This window comes from Xenopus laevis, chromosome 7L (genome assembly GCF_017654675.1).
Source record: "Xenopus laevis strain J_2021 chromosome 7L, Xenopus_laevis_v10.1, whole genome shotgun sequence".
NCBI classification, from domain to species: Eukaryota; Metazoa; Chordata; class Amphibia; order Anura; family Pipidae; genus Xenopus; species Xenopus laevis.
In genome coordinates this window covers 82108138-82132712 of record NC_054383.1, presented here as the reverse complement: position 1 = coordinate 82132712, position 24575 = coordinate 82108138, and the positions used below count along the sequence as shown (strand labels likewise).

Genomic DNA, 24575 nt, shown 5'->3' with positions numbered 1-24575 from the left:
TAAGTAGTGATTTAATAAGTTAAAAGGGTGGTTCGCCTTTAAGGTAACTTTTATTACGTTATAAAACAGTCAGTTCTAAGCAACTTTTCAATTGGTTTTTCATAATTTTTTTTATAGTTTTATAGTTATTTGCCTTTTTCTTCTGACTCTTTGCAGCTTTCGAATGGGCGTCGCTGACCCCTTCTAAAAAAAACAAATGCTCTGTAAGGCTACAAATGTATTGCTATTGTTACATTTGATTACTGATCCTTTTATTCAGGCCTCTCCTGTTCATATTCTAGTCTCTTATTCAAATCAATAGGGTGATTTGGACCCTAGTTACCAGATTGCTTAAGATGCAAATTGAAGAGCTGCTGAATAAAAAGCTAAATAACTCAAAAACCTTCAACAATAAAAAATGATCTCAGAATATCACTCTCTAACTCATACTAAAAGTTACTTCAAAGGTGAACAACCCCTTTAAACATACCTCACAACTGTCCCTTTTTCGGAGGGACAGTCCCTCTTTTGACAGCTCAACCCGCAGTCCCTCATTTGTACTGGAAAGTCCCTCTTTTCTATGCACTGAACAGCCAGAAAAAGAAACAAAGTTTCTCACTTAATTGGCTTTTAGCAGAGAGCCCAGAACAGCTAACAGGTGCAAATAAGATACTTTGTAACAATTTTGAGACACAAAAACACAGTTTAGATAAGGAGAAATATTTTCAAACTTTCATAACCTGCCAAATTTTGTAAAACAAACATGGTAATTAGGGGGTGTGACCACAGAAAGGGGTGTGGTCAAAAATTGCTGCGCTACGTGCGGGAAAAATTTTTTTGTCCCTCTTTTTACTTCCAAAATGTTGGGAGGTATGCTTTAAATGACTTGGGCCACAGATTGTGACGTGAAGTGCAGGCAGGAGTGCTCTCTGTAGTGTACATCACATTCCAGCCTGGGCTGAATTGATTTTGGGCATAAAAATGGCACCAAAGCAGGCCTGGACTGGGAGTCAAAATAGACCCTGCCATTCCAAGTACACATAGACCCAAACAGCCCCCTACCAGCCCACTATATGTTAACTTTCTATGGAACCATATACAGCAGCCCCTCTGGCATTTGCTGGAACCAGCAGATTGCCAGTCCGGGCTTGCACCAAAGTAACATTAGTTAAAGGTGTGGTTCACTTTTAAGTTAACTTAGTAAGTTATAGAATGGCTAAGCAACTTTTTAATTGACCTTCATTTTTTCTAGTTTTTAAATTATTTGCCTTCTTCTTCTGACTCTTTCCAGCTTTCAAATGGGGGGGTCACTCTAATCATTTACAAAACAAATGCTCTGTAAGGCTACACATATATTGTTAATGCTACTGTGTATTATTCATCTTTCTACTCTGGCCCTCTGATATTCATATTTAATTTTCTTATTCAAATTAGTTGATTGTTGCTATGGTAATTTTGACCCTAGCAATAAGATTGCGGAATTAGCAAACTGGGGAGCTGCTGAATAGAAATTTTTTTTTAAAAAATGAACACTAATTGCAAATTGTCTCAGAACATCACTCTCTTCATCATACTAAAAGATCATTTAAAGGTGAACTCCTTTAAAGTGTTGTGGCCATGAAATGGGGCACCAAAGTCGACGCCTAAGCAAATCTGCCTACTCAAATAAGTATCTGCCATTTTAATTGGGTTAAATGACAGAACTGCTTATTTGAAAGCACAGATGCATAGATTCGCAGCTTCTAAATATTTTGCCCCATTTTATTTGCCTGATTTGTATTTTTTACCTTTCTGAAGGATTTGTAATCTATAGGTTACGATGCAAAACAAGCCCATGCTCTCTTGGTGGGTCTTAACCCTCTCAATATTTCTCACTACAATAGACAAAAAACAATAAAATGTATTGTATAATTAATGTTAAACTGGTTTCTGGGCGCCACACTAAAGCAACTGTCAGTAACTGTATAACACCCAACAACTGGAAAGTTGATTCATTCTGGAGATAACACCCTGTTATATTCAGTTTTCAGTCTGTCATTGGACAGTTGCTGGGGTATGTGTGCCCTAACAACCATTTAACTATTACAATTCCAGCCTGGAGAGATGCAAAACAAAGACGTTAGATGATTTAAAACCAACTTTATGAGCATAATAGCTTAATGTCGCAGCCTGACTCTGAGTCAGTCACTTGCTCTTGAATTGAATGAGAGAAGCCCAGCGGTGAGCGGTGTGACAGGAGTGGGCGTGGCTTAAATCATTTGGAGGCGAGGGCTGGAACTCACTGTCCGGAAGTGGGTTGTAACTAAAGGAGAACGCTAAAGCGAGATGGAGATTGAGAGGGCCGGACTGAATGCAATAGAGGCGTGCTAGGAACAATAACAGAACTGACATGTGATATCCCTAAATCCCAGATCTCCACTCTTTAATATTGGGCCCTTGGCCGAATACACATCGCTGGGGCCTACAAAATCCTTCAGCCTGACATTCGCTATTTTCCAGGGAGTAGAATGGAGGGTACCGTGACGCAAGGCTTCATCCCCGGGGTTTCGGAGATCTGGTTCGCCGCACTGCTGATGCTATTCGCAGCTTCTCTCATCACTGTGCTGGCCTGGCTACTGCAGGTTACTCGGGGATCCCCTACGCCTGCTTTTCCCGGGGCCCGGGGCCTTCTCACGGCTCTTTTTGGTTTCCCCTCTGTTAGAGAGAGCTGGAGCAGAGCTTGGGCCAAAGCCCTTAATAGCGAGGCGGCCAGAAATCAGGTAAGATACCTCTCTTATATGGATCCATCAGCAGCTAGCAATGCTTGCTTAAGGTTATAGTTCAACGGCAGTGCCTTCCAGTTCCATCCATCCTATTCCTAAAAAGAAGGATGCTGTTAAAACATAATGAAATTATCATTTTGGAACACTGTCTCTAATAAGTGCAGAAGGATAGTGGATTTAATTTGCAGAGAATTTAAAATGGCACTTTTAAACAGCGCTAGTGCTTGACCGTTCTACTGATCTCTCTGGATGACAACATCAGTGTGTTATACCGTGGTGGTTAAAGGAGATTTTCTTACCGATAAATCCCTTTTGCGTAGGCCCGAACTGTCAGTGCAGGATGTCTGGGGTTAATGTTCACTACTGTGGAGGCAGGACAAACAGTGTTGGACTGGGACACCAGGGGCCCACCCAAAAACCTTTGACTAGGGGGCCCACCAATTAATCTTAGACCATGGGCCCACTCTTAGTACTATTATTCTTCCTTTCCTCACTCATCTTTTCTCCTTTTCTTTACATACTATAATCTATTATTCCATGAAATAGGCCAAATGTCTAGCAGTATGAGGGCCCACTGACACCTTGGCCCACTGGGACTTTTCCTGGTATCCCTGTGGGCCAGTCCGACACTGAGGACAAACATAATCTTGCTTTTCAGCTCCTCCTCTTCCTGGTCTCCACTACCTCTGATCAGTTTGTTATAAAGTCTGCGAGTGGAGATATAATTATTTATTATTACTTACTTACATATGGTATGAAAAAGGGTGGGATGCTGCACTGACAGTACGGGCCTACGCAAAAGGGATTCATTGGTATGAAAATCTCTTTTATGCGGTCGGCCCTACCTGTCCGTGCAGGACGTCTGGGGAAGACCCAAAGCCTTCCAAAAAGGGTAGGAAACTATATACAAATCTAACTGTTCAGACTGTTGTAGCTGCTTGCAGCACAACTCTGCCAAACTAAAGCTGGCCATAGACGCAAAGATCCGATCGTACGAATCAACGTACGATCGGACTTTCCCATCTCCCGACCCTCCACTAACCATTCAGATCAAAGTCTTTACCATTCCGATCAAATAACAGATCACCCAATGTTCTGCCCCTGAAAGCAATCGTACGATACTTATGTCTGACAACACTAGTGACAGTCTCCCACTGAAAATCGTACGATCGGCAATACACGCAGAGATATTATCGGCAGGCGACAGAAATTTTCTAACCTGTCCGATCGACCAAACGACCGATCTTCGACGGACGAAAAATGTCGGGACTCTCCACACATGGTCCGAAAATCGTACGAATCCACGATTCGTACGATCGGATCTTTGCGTCTATGGCCAGCTTTAGATTCCTCTCAGTGCTGCAAATTGAGTCTGTAAAATCTTGAAAAACTGTGCAGAGAAGTCCAAGTGGCAGCTCTGCAAATGTTCTCTGGAGACACATTGTTAAAGAAGGCCCATGATGTGCCAATCTTTCTTGTAGTATGAGCTTTGGCTTGAACAGGCAATTGCTTGTTGGATAGTGTATAAACCAACTCTATCATGGACACGATCCATCTAGCTATGGTGCGTTTGGATGCTCTTTGACCTACATGATGTCCACCATGAAGTATGAAAAGTGTATTAGATTTCCTTTAAGATTTAGTTTTGTGGACGTTAGTCTGCAGTGCCCTGACCATAATTTATCTTGCTCTGTAGAGGTCTCAGGGTCATAAGATCATTTTACCCATGGCAAACAATACAGATAAAATTGGTAGAATATCTGCTGATCACTTGCAGTGATTGGGATAAGGGCAAGGGAGCATGTAGTGTATTAAACCCTTCTCTTTAGCTGCGGATTTTAACTAGGCGGTGATGCAGATCTGCTCTAATCACTGACTTAATGTACTTGTGCTGACGGCACTGTCTTGGCCTGAAAGCAGCTATTTTAGCCACACAAATAACTTGGCTCTGTCATCATCTGTATTTGTTTAACAAATAAACTGGATGAGGATGTTTTTGTTTTGTTCATATAGCGTCTCTGTATCCTAGGGATTAGTATTTTCCTAAACTGAAACATAAAAATCCTGACTATCCCCAGATATATGGTGAGATTATTTTATGTGTAGATATCAAAATCACAGCAGCTGAAAGCAGGCCAGTGTGACATTGATAAACTAAATGTGAAGAACCAGATATGTGCATGTTTAGGTATAGACTTGGGATCTGCTGTGTTAAGGTGTCCATACATGGAGAGATCTGCTCGTTTGGCAATGTCGCCAAATGAGCGGATCTCTCTCCGATATGCCCACCTTGAGGTGGGCAATATCGGGCTGATCTGATCGTGGGCCCTAGGAATGGGAACGGGCGGTCGAATCGCGGGACCGCATCAACGAACAGATGCGGCCGCGATCCAACGGGATTTTTAGTCCCTTTCGGCCAAATCTCGATCGGGAAACCCGTCTGGGGGGCCCCATACACGGGCCAATAAGCTGCCGACTCGGTCTGTCGGCAGCTTTTATCGGCTCGTGTATGGCCACCTTTAGTCTGTGATACTGGTTCCAGGTAAAGGAGTCATATAGAAGGCTAAAGTACAGGCTATTTGTAATTATACCACAGCCCTCAGCTGAAGTATCTGGGATTTAGATTAGAACAGTGATCCCAACCAGTATCTTGCAAGCGACATGTTGTCACAGGCCTGTTGGATGTTGCTCCCAGGTGCTTATTTTTAAGCTTGGCTTTAAGGCAAGCTTTAGTTGCATAAAAGCCATGTGTACTCAGTGTTTGAATTGGAGTGAAAAAAAGTGGAGGGATTCTGTGTAGTGAGCATAGCACGGCATGCTTAAACAAACCCTCCCACAACCATAAACCACACCCATTGTTATAATAAGCCTCACATACCAATACTTTGTGGTTTCACCTACTTTAAAGCAAAGCCATTTTGTCATTTCCATTTTGGTATTCCCTTCTAATGCACAATTTAATGCCCATTAATCATATGTTTACGCAAGTATGGGACCTGTAGAGACCCCAAAATTAAAATTGTGAACTTGCATTCTTTTCAATAAAGCTTCTGCAAACACAGCACCTTGCCTATGTATTGTATGTCATAACCTAGCACAACCCCATCATATTTTGTATTACCCAAGATTATTTCATATATATAATTCCCTTACTATTCCTTAATGTGCTTCTTTTTAATACCTTCATTTTCTCTTTTTGTTTCCCCTGTTCTCTCCTTTTCTCTATAACCCTCTGTAATGCCTCCAACTCCTTTATCTGTTTAACACTACTCTAGCTCTTCTCTTCCCTCTCCTAGCAATCTCTTCTCTGCTTTTAACCTCTATATATATTTACTATATATTAACTATATTCTATTTTACCTCTTCATTTTATTTGCATGCAAAAATGGAGAGGAGCAACATAAAGTTCTGTGATTCAAAACTCTTTCATCCCCACTGAGGGGATGTTATCCCTCCACAATTCCAGCACTGTGTGTACTGCCAAACAGAGCTTCCTATATGCTGCCAGTCCACACAAGGGCTACCAATAGCCAATCACAGCCCTTATTTGGCAACCCAGGAACTTTTTGCATGTTTATGTTGCCCTCTTAACTTCTTTTACATTGGAATGTGGCTCACAGTTAAAAAAGTTTGGGGATAGATTACTGAAGGCTACATGTTAGCGCAAGCCAAATGAAGGGATTCACTGAACGGGGTTGGCCAGAGGTAAGGACCTTGTACCTTCTCACATGGCCAATACTGTCAATGTGTGCTGACTGGAGGCATCAGCATGGCAGCTCAGATAAAGGGGAAGACAATTAATGTTAAGTTGTACATTGTTGCCTACTTACATGTTAGGTCTTGTTGGTGGGCTAAAAGGTACCTCTACTGTATGTTCACATGATTGTACAAGACCCAATTTATCCTCTCTCTCTTTTTTTTTTTTTTACCCAGAGTTCACTCCAGGTGCTGTTTGAGGAGAGCACACATCTACAGCCCAATTCACACATCAGCCATGTCTCCTGCACGGAACATTCAGACAGTAGTATGGTGAGAATTGTAATGCAGTGGGATGTCCCTGTTGCATGTGTGCTTGATGCGGAGTTGCAGAAATGGTAAATTTCTAAAGGGGATATGAAAAAATGTCATAAAATGAATGTCCCTTTTCAACCTTCATTTCTCAGGCATTCCTCTGTACCCTTTCTGCTGATCCAATCAGATTCCCGGTCTCTGTTACCCAGGAGTCCCCTGCAGCTGTTTCTATGAATACATATCAAGTCTTTCTAACTTTACATCAAGCGCAGGTAAGATAAAGACTTAATGGGAAAACATAATATATACAGTTAGATCCATAAATATTTGGACAGAGACAACTTTTTTTTGGTTCTGTACATTACTACAATTAATTTTAAATGAAACAACTCCGATGCAGTTGAACTGCAGACATTCAGCTTTAATTCAGTGGGTTGAACACAAAGATTGCATACAAATGTGAGGAACTAAAGCCTGTTTTTAACGCAATCCCTTCATTTCAGGGGCTCAAAAGTAATTGGACAAATTAAAAAACTGAAAATAAAATGTTCATTTCTAATACTTGGTTGAAAACCCTTTGCTGGCAATGGACCTAAATGTATATTCAATTTATATTTCATAAATCTATAACCTCAGTGGTGACATTTATCGGCCCAGTACAACCCTAAATAATTTCAAAAGAGTATACCATGTTTCACTGTGTGTTGCGCAGGCTTGGTGTTCTTGATATGCATACAGTGTATTTGTAATGTGTTTAATACTCCCTGCTCCTAAAGATCAACGAGCAGCCATGATATGTGACAGGCTGCTGGTGCATTTGCACAACTACACTATATGCCATATGTAACTTGTCTCTATATAAATAAATGATGATGATGAATGTACTCTATTGCATGCCATTAGGATTGAAGGAAAAAAGTGTATTTTTTACACTTGAGAAAGGGCCTTTGCAGCCCGAAACATGTCGTGTGGACAAAAATAAAAGCACAATAGCAGACAATTTCTGCCTAAAGCTGGCCATAGATGTTGAGATTTTTAAAAGATCAGATCCTGATCGTGAGACCAATATCTTCTCAGAACGATCGTACGATCGTACGAATTTACCATCAACTAAAAAGTCCAATTTGGCAGGAAAACAAAGGGGAGCTGCCTGCTTGGCCCTGCAAACATAGAGAGATTGCACTGGGGCCGACAAAGATTTTTTGACCTGGCCGATCAATTTCCCGACAGATGTCGGCCGAAAAATCGTAAGATGTACGATCGTTCGAATACCACTAACCGCACGATAATTTCGAAGGATTGGTCGGACTTCCCTAAAATCGGTCGTTCGGCAAGAAGAATCGTCGCGTCTATGGGGACCTTAAGTGTATGATTCCCATACAAGGACAAAAGTTATGGCACATACAAAGGATTTATATCTTGGCAGGCATTCATTACACTATGATCTCATGTGTGCTCCAAGCTTACCATAATCAGATACCGATTTTTATTCTGTAATCCCTGTTATAGATTAACTTGCTAGTACTATACAATTAAATGATGACAATAGCATTTTCTCTGATGGTGGAAATAAGCCAGCAAAGAATTGTCTGACATTGCCTGCTATTGACATGAATAGCAACAGCCTGTCACCATCGTTCAATAAGCCTAACTGATTAATCATAAAAGATGTTTAATGATGTAATTTTCCCCAATACTATAAATTTCATCCTTATAAATGGTATGTTCTGACATCAGATTGTGCCGTTCATAACTTAAAAAAGAACCCACTGTTGTGCATTTATACCATGCAGTATTTTAGGGGCAGATTCATTAAGGGTCGAATTGAAAATTAATTTTTTATGGTCAAAACTGTCAGATTCTACTAGGGAATCATCCAGACTCAATTGAGTTTTTTTAAAAAATTTAATTAAATTTTAGAGGTTTATCATACTCTGGCCCTTTAAGAATTTGAATTTGACTATTTGCCACCTAAAACCTGCGCAATTATTGTATAAGTCAATTGGAGAGGTGCAGTAACCAATTTGGAGAAGTTTGTAGCCTTCATGACATTCAAGTTTTTTTCAGAGGAAAAACTCAGATCGAGTTTGGTCGAGTTAGTCTGAGTTTTACATATTTGATTTTTTTAAATAAATATTTGAAGTTCGAGTAAAAATGGACCCTTAATAAATTTGCCTCCTCATGTGGGTCGCTGCTATTTTTTTCCTAGCTAAATTCTATACATTACCCTAACATCACTCTAATAATTTGAGATCTGTGCTTTACTATTCTATGTTATATGTCTTTTCTAATGCTGATTTCATGCTTGCATTAATTTTTTTATGAGTTTCTGCTGTGTTTTCAAACAGTGCTGTATAGGCAGCACTCCACTGAAAATATTAAAAAAGCCTTTATTTTCACATCAACAACTGTTCTGTCTTTAGATGAAAGGAGGAAACATTTAAGAAATAAATATTGGTGGCCAATTTTTACCACTAATGTATCTTCAATTTCAGATAGAGGTCCGACTAGAGGAGTTACCGCAAGAGGGTCTTCTTGTGTCCTGGGGGTTTAAAGAGCACCCTGATATCACATTGCAGGTTACTCCCAGACAATCACTACAGGTGAGAGAAAATGGATATCATATTTAAAGATTCCATTATATTGAAAGTGTAATGTTCACCAATGTGCTTCCTATTGGGTTGGAATGATCTCTTTGTAGTTGTTTGCTGGAAAGCTTCCAGATCATTTTATCTTATGGTACTTGACAGCAGGTAGATGAGACCGACACACACGTAGCGTGGCTGCAGGACCCGATTCTCTGGTGCAGCATTTAACTGGTAGTGTTGTCAAACTTGCTGTAGTTTTATCAAGACACAGAGGACAAAGTTTAAAAATGTAAGAACTCAAATCTAAATTTAATGAAGAAATGTAGGAAGGTATTTTTGGTACTAGAAGTATAAGAACTCATTAAATGCAAGTCGGTTCAGCTAAAATGGACATAAACTTCTGTGCATATTGATGCTGTTCATTAAAGGTGCTTGTGTCCAAACACACTCCTTGCATTTCCATATAGTTGAGCTTGGCACCAGTGCTTCTGTAGCACTGATCTGCTCCCTTTACCTCTGCCTCCCTGCACAGTGTGTTACATAGATCAGGGCTCCTATTTGGAATACAGAGCTCAAAAAGCAGTGCAGCGTTGTCCCACGGTGCCCTCTTCTTTCCATTTGTATCCTCTTCGGGTCTGTTCACTGACACAGATCTTGCAGTCACATGCATAGATGGGGCTAGTGAAGAATCCACTTCAACTGCGCATGCGCCTGCAGGCTCCGTGTTAGCGAACAGACCCAAAGAGGATACGAAAAAAATAGAAAATTGCATCCAAAATTGCACTTTGCACACTCAATGTGTAGTTATAATTTAGCCCTATAGTTTAGGATTCCCCCACAATCTAAGCTTAGATCAAAAACCCTCATCGTCTTTCTCTGTATATCTACATGCAACAAGTAATTTGGCTTTTGCTTTTTCTCTCTGCACAAACAGAGTAGTGAGGGTGGTGCAGAACTGTGTACGTTACAGGACTTGATACAAGATGCTCTGCTAAGTGCACAGCCTGCCATGGTTTTCAACCTAAAGGCCCATGATGGTGATATGGTAAGATACTTTAATATTGCTGGATAAACTTTTCTTATTCCTCCCTGCTTGCTTTCTGTTTTTTTGACTGCCTTCTTCTGTGCAGGGTCTCTGTGACCGACTTCTCCGAGGTTCTCCATGTAGCGCAGAAAGTCCAAAACTTCTCATTCGCCAGATATGTTTACAGAATATCACTGTAGCTGATGACAAAGGTAGAGAAAAACACTTTAACTCCATAGAGACCTAATAATACACCTGACCCTTTTAATTCTATTGCAATTTTAATATGTAATGAGACTAATATAATCTATGTATTTTCCTTCTACTCCTCCTTAATGTCATATTTCTACAAGGGGAACTGTTTTGCATACATTTGCTTAAAACTTTTCTTACATGTTTTAGAAGCGGAGCTGAGATGTGAAGCTGAATTGAATGCTCCTTGGCAAAGAAGAGAGATCCGGAGTGTCAGACAAAACGAGGGAGATGCTTGTAACCTCTCTTGGAATGATGAGATGACATTGTGAGCAGCTGCAGGTGTAAGGGGGTCACTATTTTCAGGGGGGCTGGTGGAAGCAACAGGCAGGATTTGTTTAGGTAAAAAAAATGTACAAACCCCCCCCCCCAAAAAACACGAAATCAAATAAAAGAAAAAGAAAGAACTGGCCCATATGACTGCACCTTCCCATCTATTACATCCGAACACTTATGTGTATTGGTTGCATAAAACATAACTTTTAATGAATTTGCTAAAACAATGTCCAGTGTTTACAAGTTAAAAGGTTGGTTAGTAACAGGACAGTGGATCGACAAGAGGCAACGTGGTTGACTCTGTTGGGTATTTAGATATGAGGTTGTCGCAAAGACAAGTTGCTAAACCATCTGCAGAGGTTAATCAATTGCATACTCAGTATGTCTTGGTGATAATTACTAAAACAGGCAAGTCCACCATTCAGTTCCGATGCCAACCCCTTCACCCACTTGGAGATCCCTCCCATAAAGTGGGTAGGTAGATGCACCAAATATAAATGGCAGTAACATTATCACATACTCAGTATGTATGCTCTAGTATGAATCATCCAAATCGGGAAATCGCCCATTCACATCCGATGCCAACCCCTTCACCCACTTGGAGATCCCTCCCGCAACGTGGTTAGGTAATGCACCACAAGTGATATATTGGTGACCCGGTGCTGTTATTGAACCTGCCTGTGGATTATATTGTGCCTCAGACACCACTAAGCAGATATAATTAGCCCTGTTGCCGAACCTCGGATCATATTTCCAACCCCTTCACCCTCCGCGAGTACCCTCCTGATCCATAAAAAGATCGATTCCCCTTACTAGCAGTCCCTGTCCGACGTCCTGCCTAACCATGAACTAAAAGGTAACGGTTTTATGCCTTTGCAGTGACCTCAGCACCCAGAGTAAGGAGCTATATCTCAGAGTCTGGCAAATAAAGGAAGGCGAACGCAGTAAGTAAAGTTCTTGTTTTATGTTGCTTATTTTACTGTGCTGGTAAAACACGGTACCTTGATTATTCCTAATCTTACTTTTTCTCTGAACAGATGTTCTGCTTGGACAAACATCTGTGGCTCTGAAATCACCCTATAGAGATCTGAGTGGAAGGCACCTGTACCCTCTGACCTCAAGTGCTGGACAGTCTATAACAGGCACTCCATCCATCTCTGTAGAGGTGAGGAGTAATAGCCTTCCCAACGACATCACAAAGTACATTAGTTTTAAATGTACTCTGAATTACAGTTAATAACATATTGGAAAGTTGCATACGGTTTTTTTTTTTGGCAATATGTTTTGGGGTGCCCAAAACAATGTCTTCCCCCCCCCCCTTTATAGCCCAGCTTTTTGTAGTCATAGTTGTGTCAGTGTGTGTCCAGCTTTGGGAAAGCAATGTTTTATTTGTAGAAGTTGATTTAGAATCATTCAAATTAGCAATGCAGGATTGAGTTTGGCGTTCAGAGAATGGCAAAATATGTTGGGGCTCTAAAAATACATGTTGTTGATCCTTAAGATCATGCCACTTTTTGTTACACAAAGAAGAGTGTGTCGATTTTTTTTATTTATTTATTTTTTGCATAGTTCTTTTGAACCCTTCCTTAACCTAATTCACATCCTTCATGAAAAATTGGGCCTAACCCCAAAATAGTGGATTCGGTATGTAACATAATGTAATTCTAGACCTGATCCTATACCCAGAAAATCCCACAGGTAGGTAAGTGGCTACATAGGTTTTTGTTACATGAAGAAGCAATTGCCTATAATATACAGTATACCAGGGAAGAATAAACAATATAATTTAGTGCTCTATATAGATTTTAGTGTATAGGTTTTAGTTTTTGCAATCTAGCTTGCTGATTAATAAAGAACCAGTATTTATTTAGTGTTTTACATATTTGGTTCATACTATTTTTCCCAGTTTCTGGTCCCCGAACTTTCCTTGCCTAGGGCAACACTGGCAGCAACAGCTTCTAGAACTAACATCACACCCACCAAGAAAGTGGAGATGGATCGCACTGTGATGCCTGATGGCACCATAGTTACCACAGTAACCACCATTCAATCACGACTGCGGTTAGACGGCAAAATCGGTAAGTGCTACTTAAAATCTATGGTGTACAGTAGGTCACTGCTGATCAGTTTTCTTAGTTGCTTATGGTCCAGACATTGTTTTTCAACTGTAGTTCTGCTTCTAGAGGAGTTCAAAGCATTGGTAGGGGAACCTAAACTAATGGTCAGTTGGTGGTCTTTAACCTTGCTATGAGCTGAGGTGAAATAACCAAATGTTGCAATGGAATCCACAGGTCCAAATAATTGCTTCCTTAACTGTGGGGCTACCTGCCCTTGGTGCTCACAAAATTAAATGGGGGGCATAGCCTGAGGGCGAGGTAATTTGGAGATAATTTTTATTTCTAAATGCTTGCGTTCTATCAAGATCTTGATTAAATAAAGGACCACTTAGAAATAATTACATTTTACATATCTGTCCAAAAAAGCTGCACCCGTTGCATTTATTTAAGGATTTGGCAATATTTAGTAATAAATCTAAGCGGTCATTTACTATACCCCTTAGTTAACACTAAGTGCACGGATGTGTCCCTTTGTATCTGGGGAATGGTTTGCTGAGCACCTCATGCTAAATAAAAATACAGTAGTGATGCACCGAAGCCTGGATTTGGTTCGGAATTCAGCCTTTTTCTGATTTGGCCAAATCCATGTGCCTGGCTGAACCGAATCCAAAAAATCGCTTGACTGTTTTTTCACACAAACAAGGAAGTGCAATTATTTTTTTAACCACACAGATCTCTTTCCCCCTCCTTTTCCTAATTTACATATGCAAATGATGGTTTTGATTCGTTCGGTATTTGGCTGAATTTTTCACAAAGGATTTGGGGCGAATCCTAAAATAGTGAATTTGGTGTATCCCTAAAATACAGTTTATAATCATTCCTGTAATATTGTTTTTTGTCAGATTCTCCTTCTAGGTCCCCATCAAAGGTAGAAGTGACCGAGAACAAACCTATTTTCATGCCCCGGAGTTGCTCTCCTGGCTCCTCCCCTAGTGGCAGTGGTGAGTGTATATAATTTGAGGCTGTTGACATTAAGTCTGTGAAAAAGGAGTTCCTCCATGGAGGATAAGGATGTACACTACTACTGTAAAACCAAATGTTGACTTTATGAATAGTATCCAGTGTGTATGATTTGTTGCATATAGCAGCCCTGTGTAGTGTTGGACATGGTCATTAATAGCACAAAACCGTTTAAAAATCTTAAACTAGTCTCTTTAGTGTTGATTTCTCGGACTTCTTTGGAGGACACGCCTCTCTCACCATTTCTTCTGAACATTGTGATGTATACCTGAACAACCCTTATTTTACTTATAACATGTGTAGTGATCACCCACATAACTCACACTCATTCTCTGCCATCATCACATCATTCTCCTTTTGCTCCAACAGTTTTTATCCATGCACTCAGCATTGCTTACTTGAAGCTCAGAATAAAAAGATTCTTATAGAAACCCACTCCCATGTGTACAGCTTTGGTATTTTGGTGAAAATGTCTGTCATTTTAGGATTCAGTGCAGGGCATGAGTTCCTTGGGGCCCTATTTAGTTAATTATCTTGAGTAGCATTGTTTTTCAGATTTCTGCTTTGCTTTGCTGTTCAGGATTGTGAGAAAGCTAGGTAAATATGTTTAGGAGAAGGAGGATACTGCATTAACTATTCAAAAACAGTCACATATTTCAGTGCAGGGGCCACAGATATTGTGCAATTGCTAAATAATGGGGTTTGTGTTCAAGAGAGCCTTTTTATTTGGTACTTGTTAAGTGCTATTTAGAATGTTGGTTTCTCTGTGACCTACATATTTCTTGTTTCTGCCAGGGGGTTCCCCTGTTTCCCTTAGACTGGACCCAGTAGCTGAGACAGCCATTAGGCAGCTAACAGAACCAGGCAACAAACCAGCAAAAAAGACTCCCACTAAACGCAGCACTCTGATCATCTCTGGCGTTTCCAAGGTAAAAGTGAAAAACATTTACCGATTTGCATCTACTTTACATATTTTGTATGTATGCTGTGTAGCAGTGAAAAGTGTGTGTTTAATATACTGGTAAAGCATTTTTTTATTTATCTTTAAAATACCTGGGGTGGAACATATGTCTGTTTCACAGCTGATATATTTCTGCTACTATTTACTGTGACCTGTATAAAATCTCATAATGGTCTAAATCAGGGCTAACCTTTTTGGATTACATAATTCTAGTCTAGCCTGACCCAGAACAATTGTATTAATTATATTAAAGACGCTATGGTATCTGCTTAATGCATTGGTTTGTAAACATATTTATTTCATATCCATATTGAAAAAGCTTTTGTTTAGTTCCCCACTTTACGGACAACAAGATTACAAATGTGTGAAAATATTAATTGAAAAGCAATGTTAGTGCATGTATTAGCAGGAACATGCAGACACTTGCTTTGGGGGTAATGCAAAGAACCAGTGTGCTAAAGCAGTAACAGGATTGTGTCACTGTGTGTAGCATAGTATGTACTATTCATCTTAGACTCTGCCTGTCCTATGCTCCTTGTGTGTGCCATACTCTGCCTGCCCTATGCTCCCTATGTGTGTCATCATACTCTGCCCTATGCTCCCTATGTGTGTCATACTCTGCCTGCCCTAATCTCCCTGTGTGTGCCATTCTCTGTCTGCACTATGCTCCCTGTGTGTGCCATACTCTGCCTGCCCTATGCTTCCTGTGTGTGCCATAATCTGCCTGCCCCATGCTTCCTGTGTGTGCCATAATCTGCCTGCCCTATGCTTCCTGTGTGTGCCATAATCTGCCTGCCCTATGCTTCCTGTGTGTGCCATAATCTGCCTGCCCTATGCTTCCTGTGTGTGCCATAATCTGCCTGCTCTATGCTTCCTGTGTGTGCCATAATCTGCCTGCCCTATGCTTCCTGTGTGTGCCATAATCTGCCTGCCCTATGCTTCCTGTGTGTGCCATAATCTGCCTGCCCAATGCTTCCTGTGTGTGCCATAATCTGCCTGCCCAATGCTTCCTGTGTGTGCCATAATCTGCCTGCCCTATGCTTCCTGTGTGTGCCATAATCTGCCTGCCCTATGCTTCCTGTGTGTGCCATAATCTGCCTGCACTATGCTCCCTGTGTGTGTCATACTCCTTTGCCTGTAGAATTTGAACCTGGTGGGGGTTTGTTAGCATTTGCAAACACTTGGGGTCCCCAAGGTGTTTAATCATGTGCGGGGGGGGGGGGGATGCTGTGTTATCGACAGGGGAGGAAGAGGCATGTAAGATGACTTAGTAAACTTTTTTCACAAATAACTGATATCCCTGCAGTGAGCATCAACCATTTGGGTTTTTTTGTGTGCTATCACAATTAATATGAACATGGTTTTAAAAGTTCTTTTAGTTACATGGGTGTGGTTTACAAACAGGGAGTGGTCTACACTGGCTTCCATTATTGGCCCTCCACCATGTAGACTAGAGAAATTCTGGCCCTCGGTACCACAGAAATTGGACAGCACAGTGTTAGAGTACTCATTATAGATTGTGTAGAGCTTATTTGCAGTTTTCTGTCTTTCCAAGCTTCACATTTGCACACTTAGGGGCAGGATTTATCAATTTTGAGAAGACTTTATATTTCCATTAATGTGTGCATATTTATGAAATATCTTAAATAGGTTAATCACTATTAAAAACAAATCTCAGATCACATTTTTTCTTTCATTTTCAAGCAAGCTGAGTACTGTTTAATTTCATTTAGAAATTGATTGAATGCTGGATACACTTCCAATTTACTTCTGTGGCATCTTGGCCCATCAAGTCACTTACATTAAAATACTCTAGACAATCCAACTGTTCAAGGTTTTAACTTCTGAGCTTTGTCAGCACTGCAGAATACATAAAGGCATTTATATTCGCCATGGCTACTGTACTATTCACTCTCCTCTGACATTTCTCTGGGGTAGTAAAGTAAGTAACATTGATAATTAAACATTTTACTACAGGTATGGGATGTGTTATCCGGAAACCTGTGATCCAGAAAGCTTCGATTTACGGAAAGGCTGTCTCCCATAGGCTCCATTTTATCCAAATAATCCATATTTCTAAAATTGCTTGTCTTTCTCTCTGTAATAATAAAACACTACCTTAAGGAAAGATCTATTATCCGGAAAAGCCCAGGTCCCCAGCATTCTGTATAACAGGTCGCATACCGTACAAGACTGATAATTAGAAATGCAGCTATAGAGGGTGTTTAATAACACCTTGTGTTGTGAATCTTATATTGTGACATACAATAAGCCAGTGCCAGGTCTGGTAACTGATCACATTTAGCAGTACATGTTGTGAATCAAAGCTCACAACATAAGGGTGTGGCATTTTTAGCCAAATTATTTGTTGAGGTTTATTCTCCCTTTGTGTAGGGTACCCTGGGTCCTTCTGACGGTGGCCTTGATTGTAACAATACATTAACTTTTTCAAAGCTTGCCTTTTAGTAGATTTGTTTTATACAATATGTGTTTACCAGTTGCGAAAAAACCTTTTAGCTAGGAAAAATGTTTTGCTTTAATATATATGATATTTCAGTTTTAATAGTATAATAACAAGGTTTATAAAGCCTCCTTTAATTTTTTTTTTTTTACTTTCTAAATCACCAATACATTTACTGTGATTAATTTCCTTTCCTGCTCTTGCAATAGGTTCCCATTGGCCAAGATGAGATGGCACTCTGTCTTGGATATGCAGCCTCCATGGATGCCTCATTACAAGGTCTAACTCTTGGAGAAGACTTTCCACTACCAGATCCTACTTTGGACCCTATAGATAATGGGGTGACTCCTCCCCAAGGGCCAGACACTGATGATACAACAAAATCTGACATCTCAGATAAACCTTCTGTGGATGACTTGGAGTCTGAAACTGGCTCCACTGGGACTCTAGAGACGCGGAGCTTAAAGGAACATAAAGGTGATATGTCAGATAATGTAATCAAATGTGTAACTCAATGAATACTGCATTTTGCATTTATTTGTTTGTTTGGGAGCTGCCATATTGCTTATCTCTTCTCTGTCTTTAATAGCACAGCATTATTTATCTGACCACTTATATATGCAGTATTTATTGCACCTAAGGGTCAGGGCACACGGGCAGATTCAGGGAGTTTAGTCGCCTGGCGACAAATCTCCTCATCCTTGGGTCAACTAATCTCCCCGAACTGCCTCCCCTGTCAGCTAAAATGTAAATCGCCGTCGGGATGGCACTCAGCGTGAATTGTTTCTTGTGAGGCGACTTCGGAAACGAATCGCGCCGAGTACCATCCCGCCAGCAATTTACATTAGATTTGTGCCCTGACCCTAAACACGGCAGTAATTTTATTTGAATCTAGGCCACATTATTCTGTCCATTATTATCAGTAAAAACCCTTTGCTTTGCTTGGTGTGCTATGAATATTTACTGAGTAAATAATTTCATTTTCTTGTTTCTTGCAGTGGGATTCCTTCGTAGTGGTACTAAACTCCTCTTTCGCCGGCGTCATCGGGAGCCAGGCTTAAGCCAATCACATGATAATCTGACAGACTCTGCTTCTGCTTCTCGCAAAAAAAGCGGAAGCTTCTCCAAACGCTTGCTGAAACGTTTCTCTCTAAAGACCAAGACCAAACCTAGCATCAATGGCAGCACTCCAGAGAAGTGACAGAGAATGGCTGACTGAGAATACCGATCTACCTCTGACCCTGCATGCCCTTTGCACAGCTGCTAATGGTTTTTGGGAGTGATGGTGGTGTTTCCTGCCAGGCAGTGACATGGATTGGTGAACGTTTAATGAGCCTAATGAAAGAATAGGGGCAGTTTTTGGAAAGGATATTCTAGATTTTAAAGTGCATGTAATACAAAATTGCCATGAAGTGATTGTGGCTTTTCCAGTGAATTCATTTACTGGTCTGAGAGACTCGCTAGAGGAACACTATACTCATCCCTAGGCCTCTAATACTTGGATTTGATTTTTTAAAGTCACGGATTTTATATTCTGCCATCTCTGTGACCGGTCTGGCTGCAGGTCTATATTCTATCTCCTGCAATGAAATGAAAGGTTTCCTTATTTAAAGTATAGAAATATACATCCACAGAGGACATATAGATATTGCAGCATGTGTAGTTCTTTCCCTAAAGTAGGCGAGCAATACCAGGCCCAATTGTTTTCCTGACAAGGTTTTTTTACTGGGTTTAAAAAAAAATCTATCGTTTGTGGTATAATGCAGCTGTGGAATGGAATTGTATTTTATGTTGTAGGCTTGTATGCATCTTTATGTATTTAATAACTATGAAGTAATTCAAATAACATGTTTCTTGGAGAGGTACGTAGTTTCTCTGCTGGTAGAGGTTACATAAGTGCAATGTAATAAATGTGTGACCAATGCCTGCAGCACTAATAGTCATGTGATGCCGCGGTGCAGCCTGTGGCTTGACACAGTGTAAGACTCGTGTGATCCTTACTATTCCTTTCAAGTCTGTATATTTGTAAATTACCCCCTATTTATATACCTGAAGCTTTGCCATATGACCCTTGTTTACAGACAACACAAAAGTGAATGAAAACCATTATATTAAAGGGAAAGTTCACCTTAATATGTATTTTATTCTAAGACTGTTCTGCAGCGCTCCAATGGCACTGCCATCTGATTGCTAATAAGATGCAACACTGTATTACAAAGTAAAAATTTATTTATTGCATTGTCAGGTTGGAGCCACAACCCTAAAAAACAGTATTCTGAAATTGAGAGGTGTGAATAGAAAGACCAATAATTTTATACACACTAATATCTGAGTTATAGAACAGCTGCTTCTATTACTTTCATTTTCAAAATACTAAAAGCTGGCATTAAGGTGACTTCCTCATAATACTGTGCTTATGGGGATTGGGAGACTCTCAACAGTTTGCTATTGTGAGACTAAAATAAAAGAAAGCAGTAAGACTGAAGTAATTTATTGTGCAAGTAAAATGATGTAATGAAAATGGTTTAAGTTAATAAAATACAAACATGAACTGTCTTTTTTTTTATTTTTTATTTTTTTGTACAAAATAACACAAAAATACTGTACCGAACAGGCTTGGTTAAAGTAACTGATTTTAATAGACAAGCAAAAGAAATTCCAGGAATTTCTTTTGCTTGTCTATTAAAATCAATTCCAGGAATTTCTTTTGCTTGTCTATTAAAATCAGTTCCTTTTGAGTGTGGTAAAATACAAGATTGTATTTAATTCTGAAGTGTGGTGCTGCTGTCTATTGCATATCTCTCTCTCTCTCTCTCTCTCTCTCTATTTTCAACGTTTCGGCACCTATACTCGTGCCGTCACATTCCTGATGACAGCACGAGTATAGGTGCCGAAACGTTAAAAATAAACTTTTGATTTTGATCTTCAGACGATGCGGTGAAGAAGAAAAAGCTGCAATGTAAGGAGGAGGCAAACCGCACAATCATCCAGAAGGTAGGGGAAGAAAGTGGTTGTCTCTGCATCAGGATTATAAGCCCCGGGTTGTGTAGTGAACACGGAATCTTGAAGTGGGGTGTCAGCCATCTTGGAAGTGGGCAGAGGCGCACTAGAAACAGTAGAGGAGGTGATTGGCGCCAAATACGTTAAGAAAAGTGGCGTGCAGGCACGGCGAGATGCATGTACAGTTTAAATGTCTTCCAAGTTCAAAGGGGGAAGCAGAACACTACATGAGAAGGGTGGTAGAGTTTCTTCAAAGTCACGGATGGATAATCAATTTAGATAAAGCATTCTGTCTCCAACAAGGTCGCTGACGTTCTTGGGGGCATATTTTCAAACAAAAGAAAATGTGGTGAGTCTTCCAAGAAAAGCAACAGAAGGTTGTTCAAGCGGTGAAGGTTTTCAAGAGCCAGTCAGTAGTGACAGTGCGACATTGCCTGAAGATTCTAAAACTACACAAGAAGTTGAAGTTGCCTCGAAATCTAAAGGAAAAGTTAAGATGGTGGTCCGTGCAAGAAAATCTGGTGAAAGGTATGTATCTGGAAGAGCCAGAGTGGACTATCCTGACAACCGATGCATCAGGCGTAGGCTGGGGAGCCCATCTAGAGGACCAATTTGTCCAAGGATCTTGGAAAACGAAGCAGGTATCATCAAATATCCTGGAGCTAAAGGCTATAAAAGAAGCTCTATTCGCTTTCGGAAAGGTGATACAGGGAAAGAATGTAAAAGTAAAGTTTGACATTGCTGGAGGAAGCAGGTCATATTTTCTGTTGGGCAGAAGAATGGTTAGTAAATCTAACAGCTGTGCATTTACCAGGTTCGGAAAATATAAAAGCAGACTTCTTAAGTCGAGTCACGATAGATCCAGGAGAATGGAGTCGCCACAAAGACATCTTTCAGTCTCTAGTAAACACGTGGGGTCTTCCAGAGGTAGATGCCATGGTGTCCATAAGGAACAGGAAATGCAAGGTTCTTTTCAAGACACCCATGCAGAGAGGTGGCCGCAGTAGATGGCCTGAGGCAAGACTGGTCCGGGGAGCTGATTTATGTCTTTCTCCCAATTCCTCTCATATGGAGAGTGCTGAAGAAGATAGATCTGGAGGGAGCAGAAGCAATAGTGGTGATCCCCTTTTGGCCGAGAAGGCCATGGTTTCCACTTTTTTGCAGATTGACCCTGAAGAATCCATTGAAAATTCCTAGATTTCCAGGGTGGTTGACCCTGCGTATGTGCCAATGCCAGGAGGAAAATCGCCTCTCCTTGTTGGCCTGGAGGTTGAGAGGGAGAGGCTTAGAAAGCTGACTTTAGAAGGAGAAGTCATCGAATTTCTATTGAAATCAAGAAAAAATTCAAAAAACTTCAACACAGTACTATAAGATCTGGGACAAATTTGTTAAATTTTCAAGTGTTGCAGGTCAAGATCCTAGCTGTACTACACCATCTACTCTAGTGAATTTTCTATTCGCAGGTCATCTAAGGCTCCATCTGAAGGTACAAGTGTTGGCAGTTTCAGCACTAACAGGGAAAAGTTGGGCACTTGATCCTTTACTACAAAGATTTTTTAATGCACTGATGAGACCATGCATAAAGAAACTCTCCACCATGGGATTTACCGTTTGTTTTACACACTAACACAAGCTCCGTTTGAACCTCTGAGAGAAATTTCATTGTGGAATCTCACGCTGAAAGTTATTCTGTTGGTAGCAGTCACCTCACCTTTTCGAGTAACAAAACTGTCTGCGTTGTGCGCTGCTGAGTCTTTTACAACAAATTTTAAAGACCCTGCCAGCAGCTTTTTAGTTTCTACCGAAAGTTGTCTCAAAATTTCACATGGATCTGGAGGCGGTCGTTCTGTTCATCTCCGAAAACAGATAAAGAAGTCCGCTGGCATAAGCTAGATTTAGTCAGGGCAATAACAATATACTTGGAAAGAACAAGTACGTGGAGGAAATCAGACTGGCTGTTTGTGGATTCCCTGTGGATTTCGGAAGGTTCAAGCTCCTTCAAAGAAGACGTTAAGTTCATGGATTGTGGCAGCCATTGCAAAAGCTTACAATGTAGCAGGCAGGAAGGTTCCCCGGGGGTTGAAAGCCCACTCTACTAGAGCACTGGCAAGTTCCTGGGCGATGGAAGCCAAAGCATCGCCAGAAGCAATTTGTAGATCTACAAGATGGTCTTCAGTCAGCACGTTTATAAAACATTATAGACTGGATGTCCTTGCTTCCCAAGAAGCTAGATTTGGGAGAAAAGTTTTGCAGTCGAATGTGCTGAATAAAAGCATATTGTGTTTCATGGCATACATGTGTCTTGGTCCCTCCCTGATATAAGCTTAAATAGTTCCCACTGGTGAGTGCATGCCATGGGAGGAAAACAGGAAAATTGTTTATTACTCACCGTCCTTTCTGTTTCCTGGTCACCTTCCATGGCAGCACTTACCAGGGAATTCCCACTCAATTTTGACAAGTGTTACAACTAAGACAGGTGAAGAGGGGAGGGGCTATCCCTTTTAACTTTTTGGAGGGAGGTCCTGTCCATTGACCCGGAGGGAGATTAACCCATTGGTGAGTGCTGCCATGGAACGTGACAGGAAACAGAAATTACAGTGAGTAAAACAATTTCCTGTTATATAGTCAGTAGTAAGTAGCCGCACTCCAATCCGGTCTTTCTTTAATTGATGCGGGTGCAGGGTCAAAAGTATTGCACATAGATTTGTACTCCAGTATTGTAATCACTTCAAATTGCTTTTATTGCATACATTTATCCTGTATTGTACTTGATTTCCTAAATGACACAAACTGAAAAGTTTTAAACTCGTTAATCTGTGGGTATGCTTGTTGAAGTAGGTGACTGGCCGAGCCACATACTGACTGGCCCTGTTATAATCTGTAACAGATCTTCTTTGTATTAGAACCTACTTTCTTAGCATATCCATTAAGTACTCTGTTTTTCCTTTTCCGTTAAAGACATTGGATGCCACCCGTCCTGCATATGGTTCTGTAACTCATCATCATCTCATACTATCTTTCTAATATGTGTGTACTGGCTCAGTGGAATGGAGCTTTTTACATGATCTGGGTGATAACTGTTGAATGAGAGTAATGTTTTATGATCAGCTTTCTGCAAATAATTATTGTAAAATACAAATCTCACCAGACCAATAAAAATAAGATTTAAAAGGTACCAGTACTGAAATTAATTGGCCCCTGCATTGTTTACACCTCAGATGCAGACAGTATAGTAAGCTCCTGCATTTTTCATACCCCTAAAGCCCTATAGTGATCACAACTCTGAAAGTGCCCACATGGTTCACCAGTTCACACTCATACAAACTATTAAAGGAGAAGGAAAGCTACGGAGGTATTTTATTGCCAATAGATTAGCTGCAATAGTGCAAGCTAGAATGCTATATTTATTCTGTAGAATGTTTTACCATACCTGAGTAAATAGCTCTAGAAACTCTCTGTTTGTTTAGGATAGCAGCTGCAGTATTAACATGGTGTGACATCACTTCCTGCCTGAGTCTCTCCTTGCTCTTGGCTCAGATTACAGTAGAGAAGGGAGGGGGGGGAAGAGGAGCAAACTGAGCATGCTCATGCCCAGGGCAATGAGGTTTAAACTGAAGGCAGGAAGTCTGATACAGAAGCCCATGTGTACACAATAGAAGGAAAGAAATGCTGTGTTTCTTTTGATAGGGGACTCAGAGCAGCGCTACTTTTGGGGTTTACTGGTATATTTAGATGGACCTTTCTGATAAGGCTTACTTAGTTTTAACCTTTCCTTCTCCTTTAAAGGGGCCCCAGCATTATTACTGTATGTAGGACAGTATGAACTGTTCATCTTAGACTGGTCCTGATAGGTTTCCCTGTCTTCTGCTCTATTCTGCCTTCCATATGCTTTTCATACTCTGCCTGCCCTATGCTCCCTGTGTGTGCCATACTCTGTGTGCCATGTTCTGCCTGTGGGAAGTGAACCTGGTTAGCATTTGGAAATACTTTTTAGGGGCCCTTAAGGCGTTATGTGTTGCATGTGCTTTGTTATCCACAGGAGAGGATGAGGCATATGGATTTAAGAGTATGTCTTAAAGGAATTGTTCAGTGTAAAAATAAAAAAAAATTAAATAGATAGGCTGTGCAAAATAAAAAATGTTTCTAATATAGTTAGTTAGCCAAAAATGTAATGTATAAAGGCT

The 24575-nt window shown here is 40.5% G+C and overlaps 1 protein-coding gene across 1 annotated transcript; it reads left to right on the top strand.

The window, feature by feature from the left end:
* The first annotated feature begins 2243 nt into the window (after positions 1-2243).
* c2cd2l.L (C2CD2-like L homeolog) lies at positions 2244-19947 on the top strand. The gene is made up of 14 exons (XM_018225800.2): positions 2244-2738; positions 6675-6770; positions 6905-7024; positions 9248-9355; positions 10275-10385; positions 10471-10576; positions 10767-10884; positions 11772-11836; positions 11930-12057; positions 12799-12970; positions 13852-13950; positions 14765-14898; positions 17601-17868; positions 18390-19947. The coding sequence occupies exons 1-14, from the start codon at positions 2487-2489 to the stop codon at positions 18590-18592; spliced, it is 1980 nt and encodes a 659-aa protein (XP_018081289.1). The 5' UTR covers positions 2244-2486; the 3' UTR covers positions 18593-19947.
* The last annotated feature ends 4628 nt before the right edge of the window (positions 19948-24575 follow it).

Bases quoted from the DNA above. Each gene is read 5' to 3' on its own strand.
- c2cd2l.L (XM_018225800.2), top strand. From the start codon at position 2,487: ATGGAGGGTACCGTGACGCAAGGCTTCATCCCCGGGGTTTCGGAGATC. The intron at 10,386-10,470 runs GTAAGATACTTT...TCTTCTGTGCAG, and splicing joins AGGCCCATGATGGTGATATG to GGTCTCTGTGACCGACTTCT. The intron at 14,899-17,600 runs GTAAAAGTGAAA...CTCTTGCAATAG, and splicing joins TCATCTCTGGCGTTTCCAAG to GTTCCCATTGGCCAAGATGA.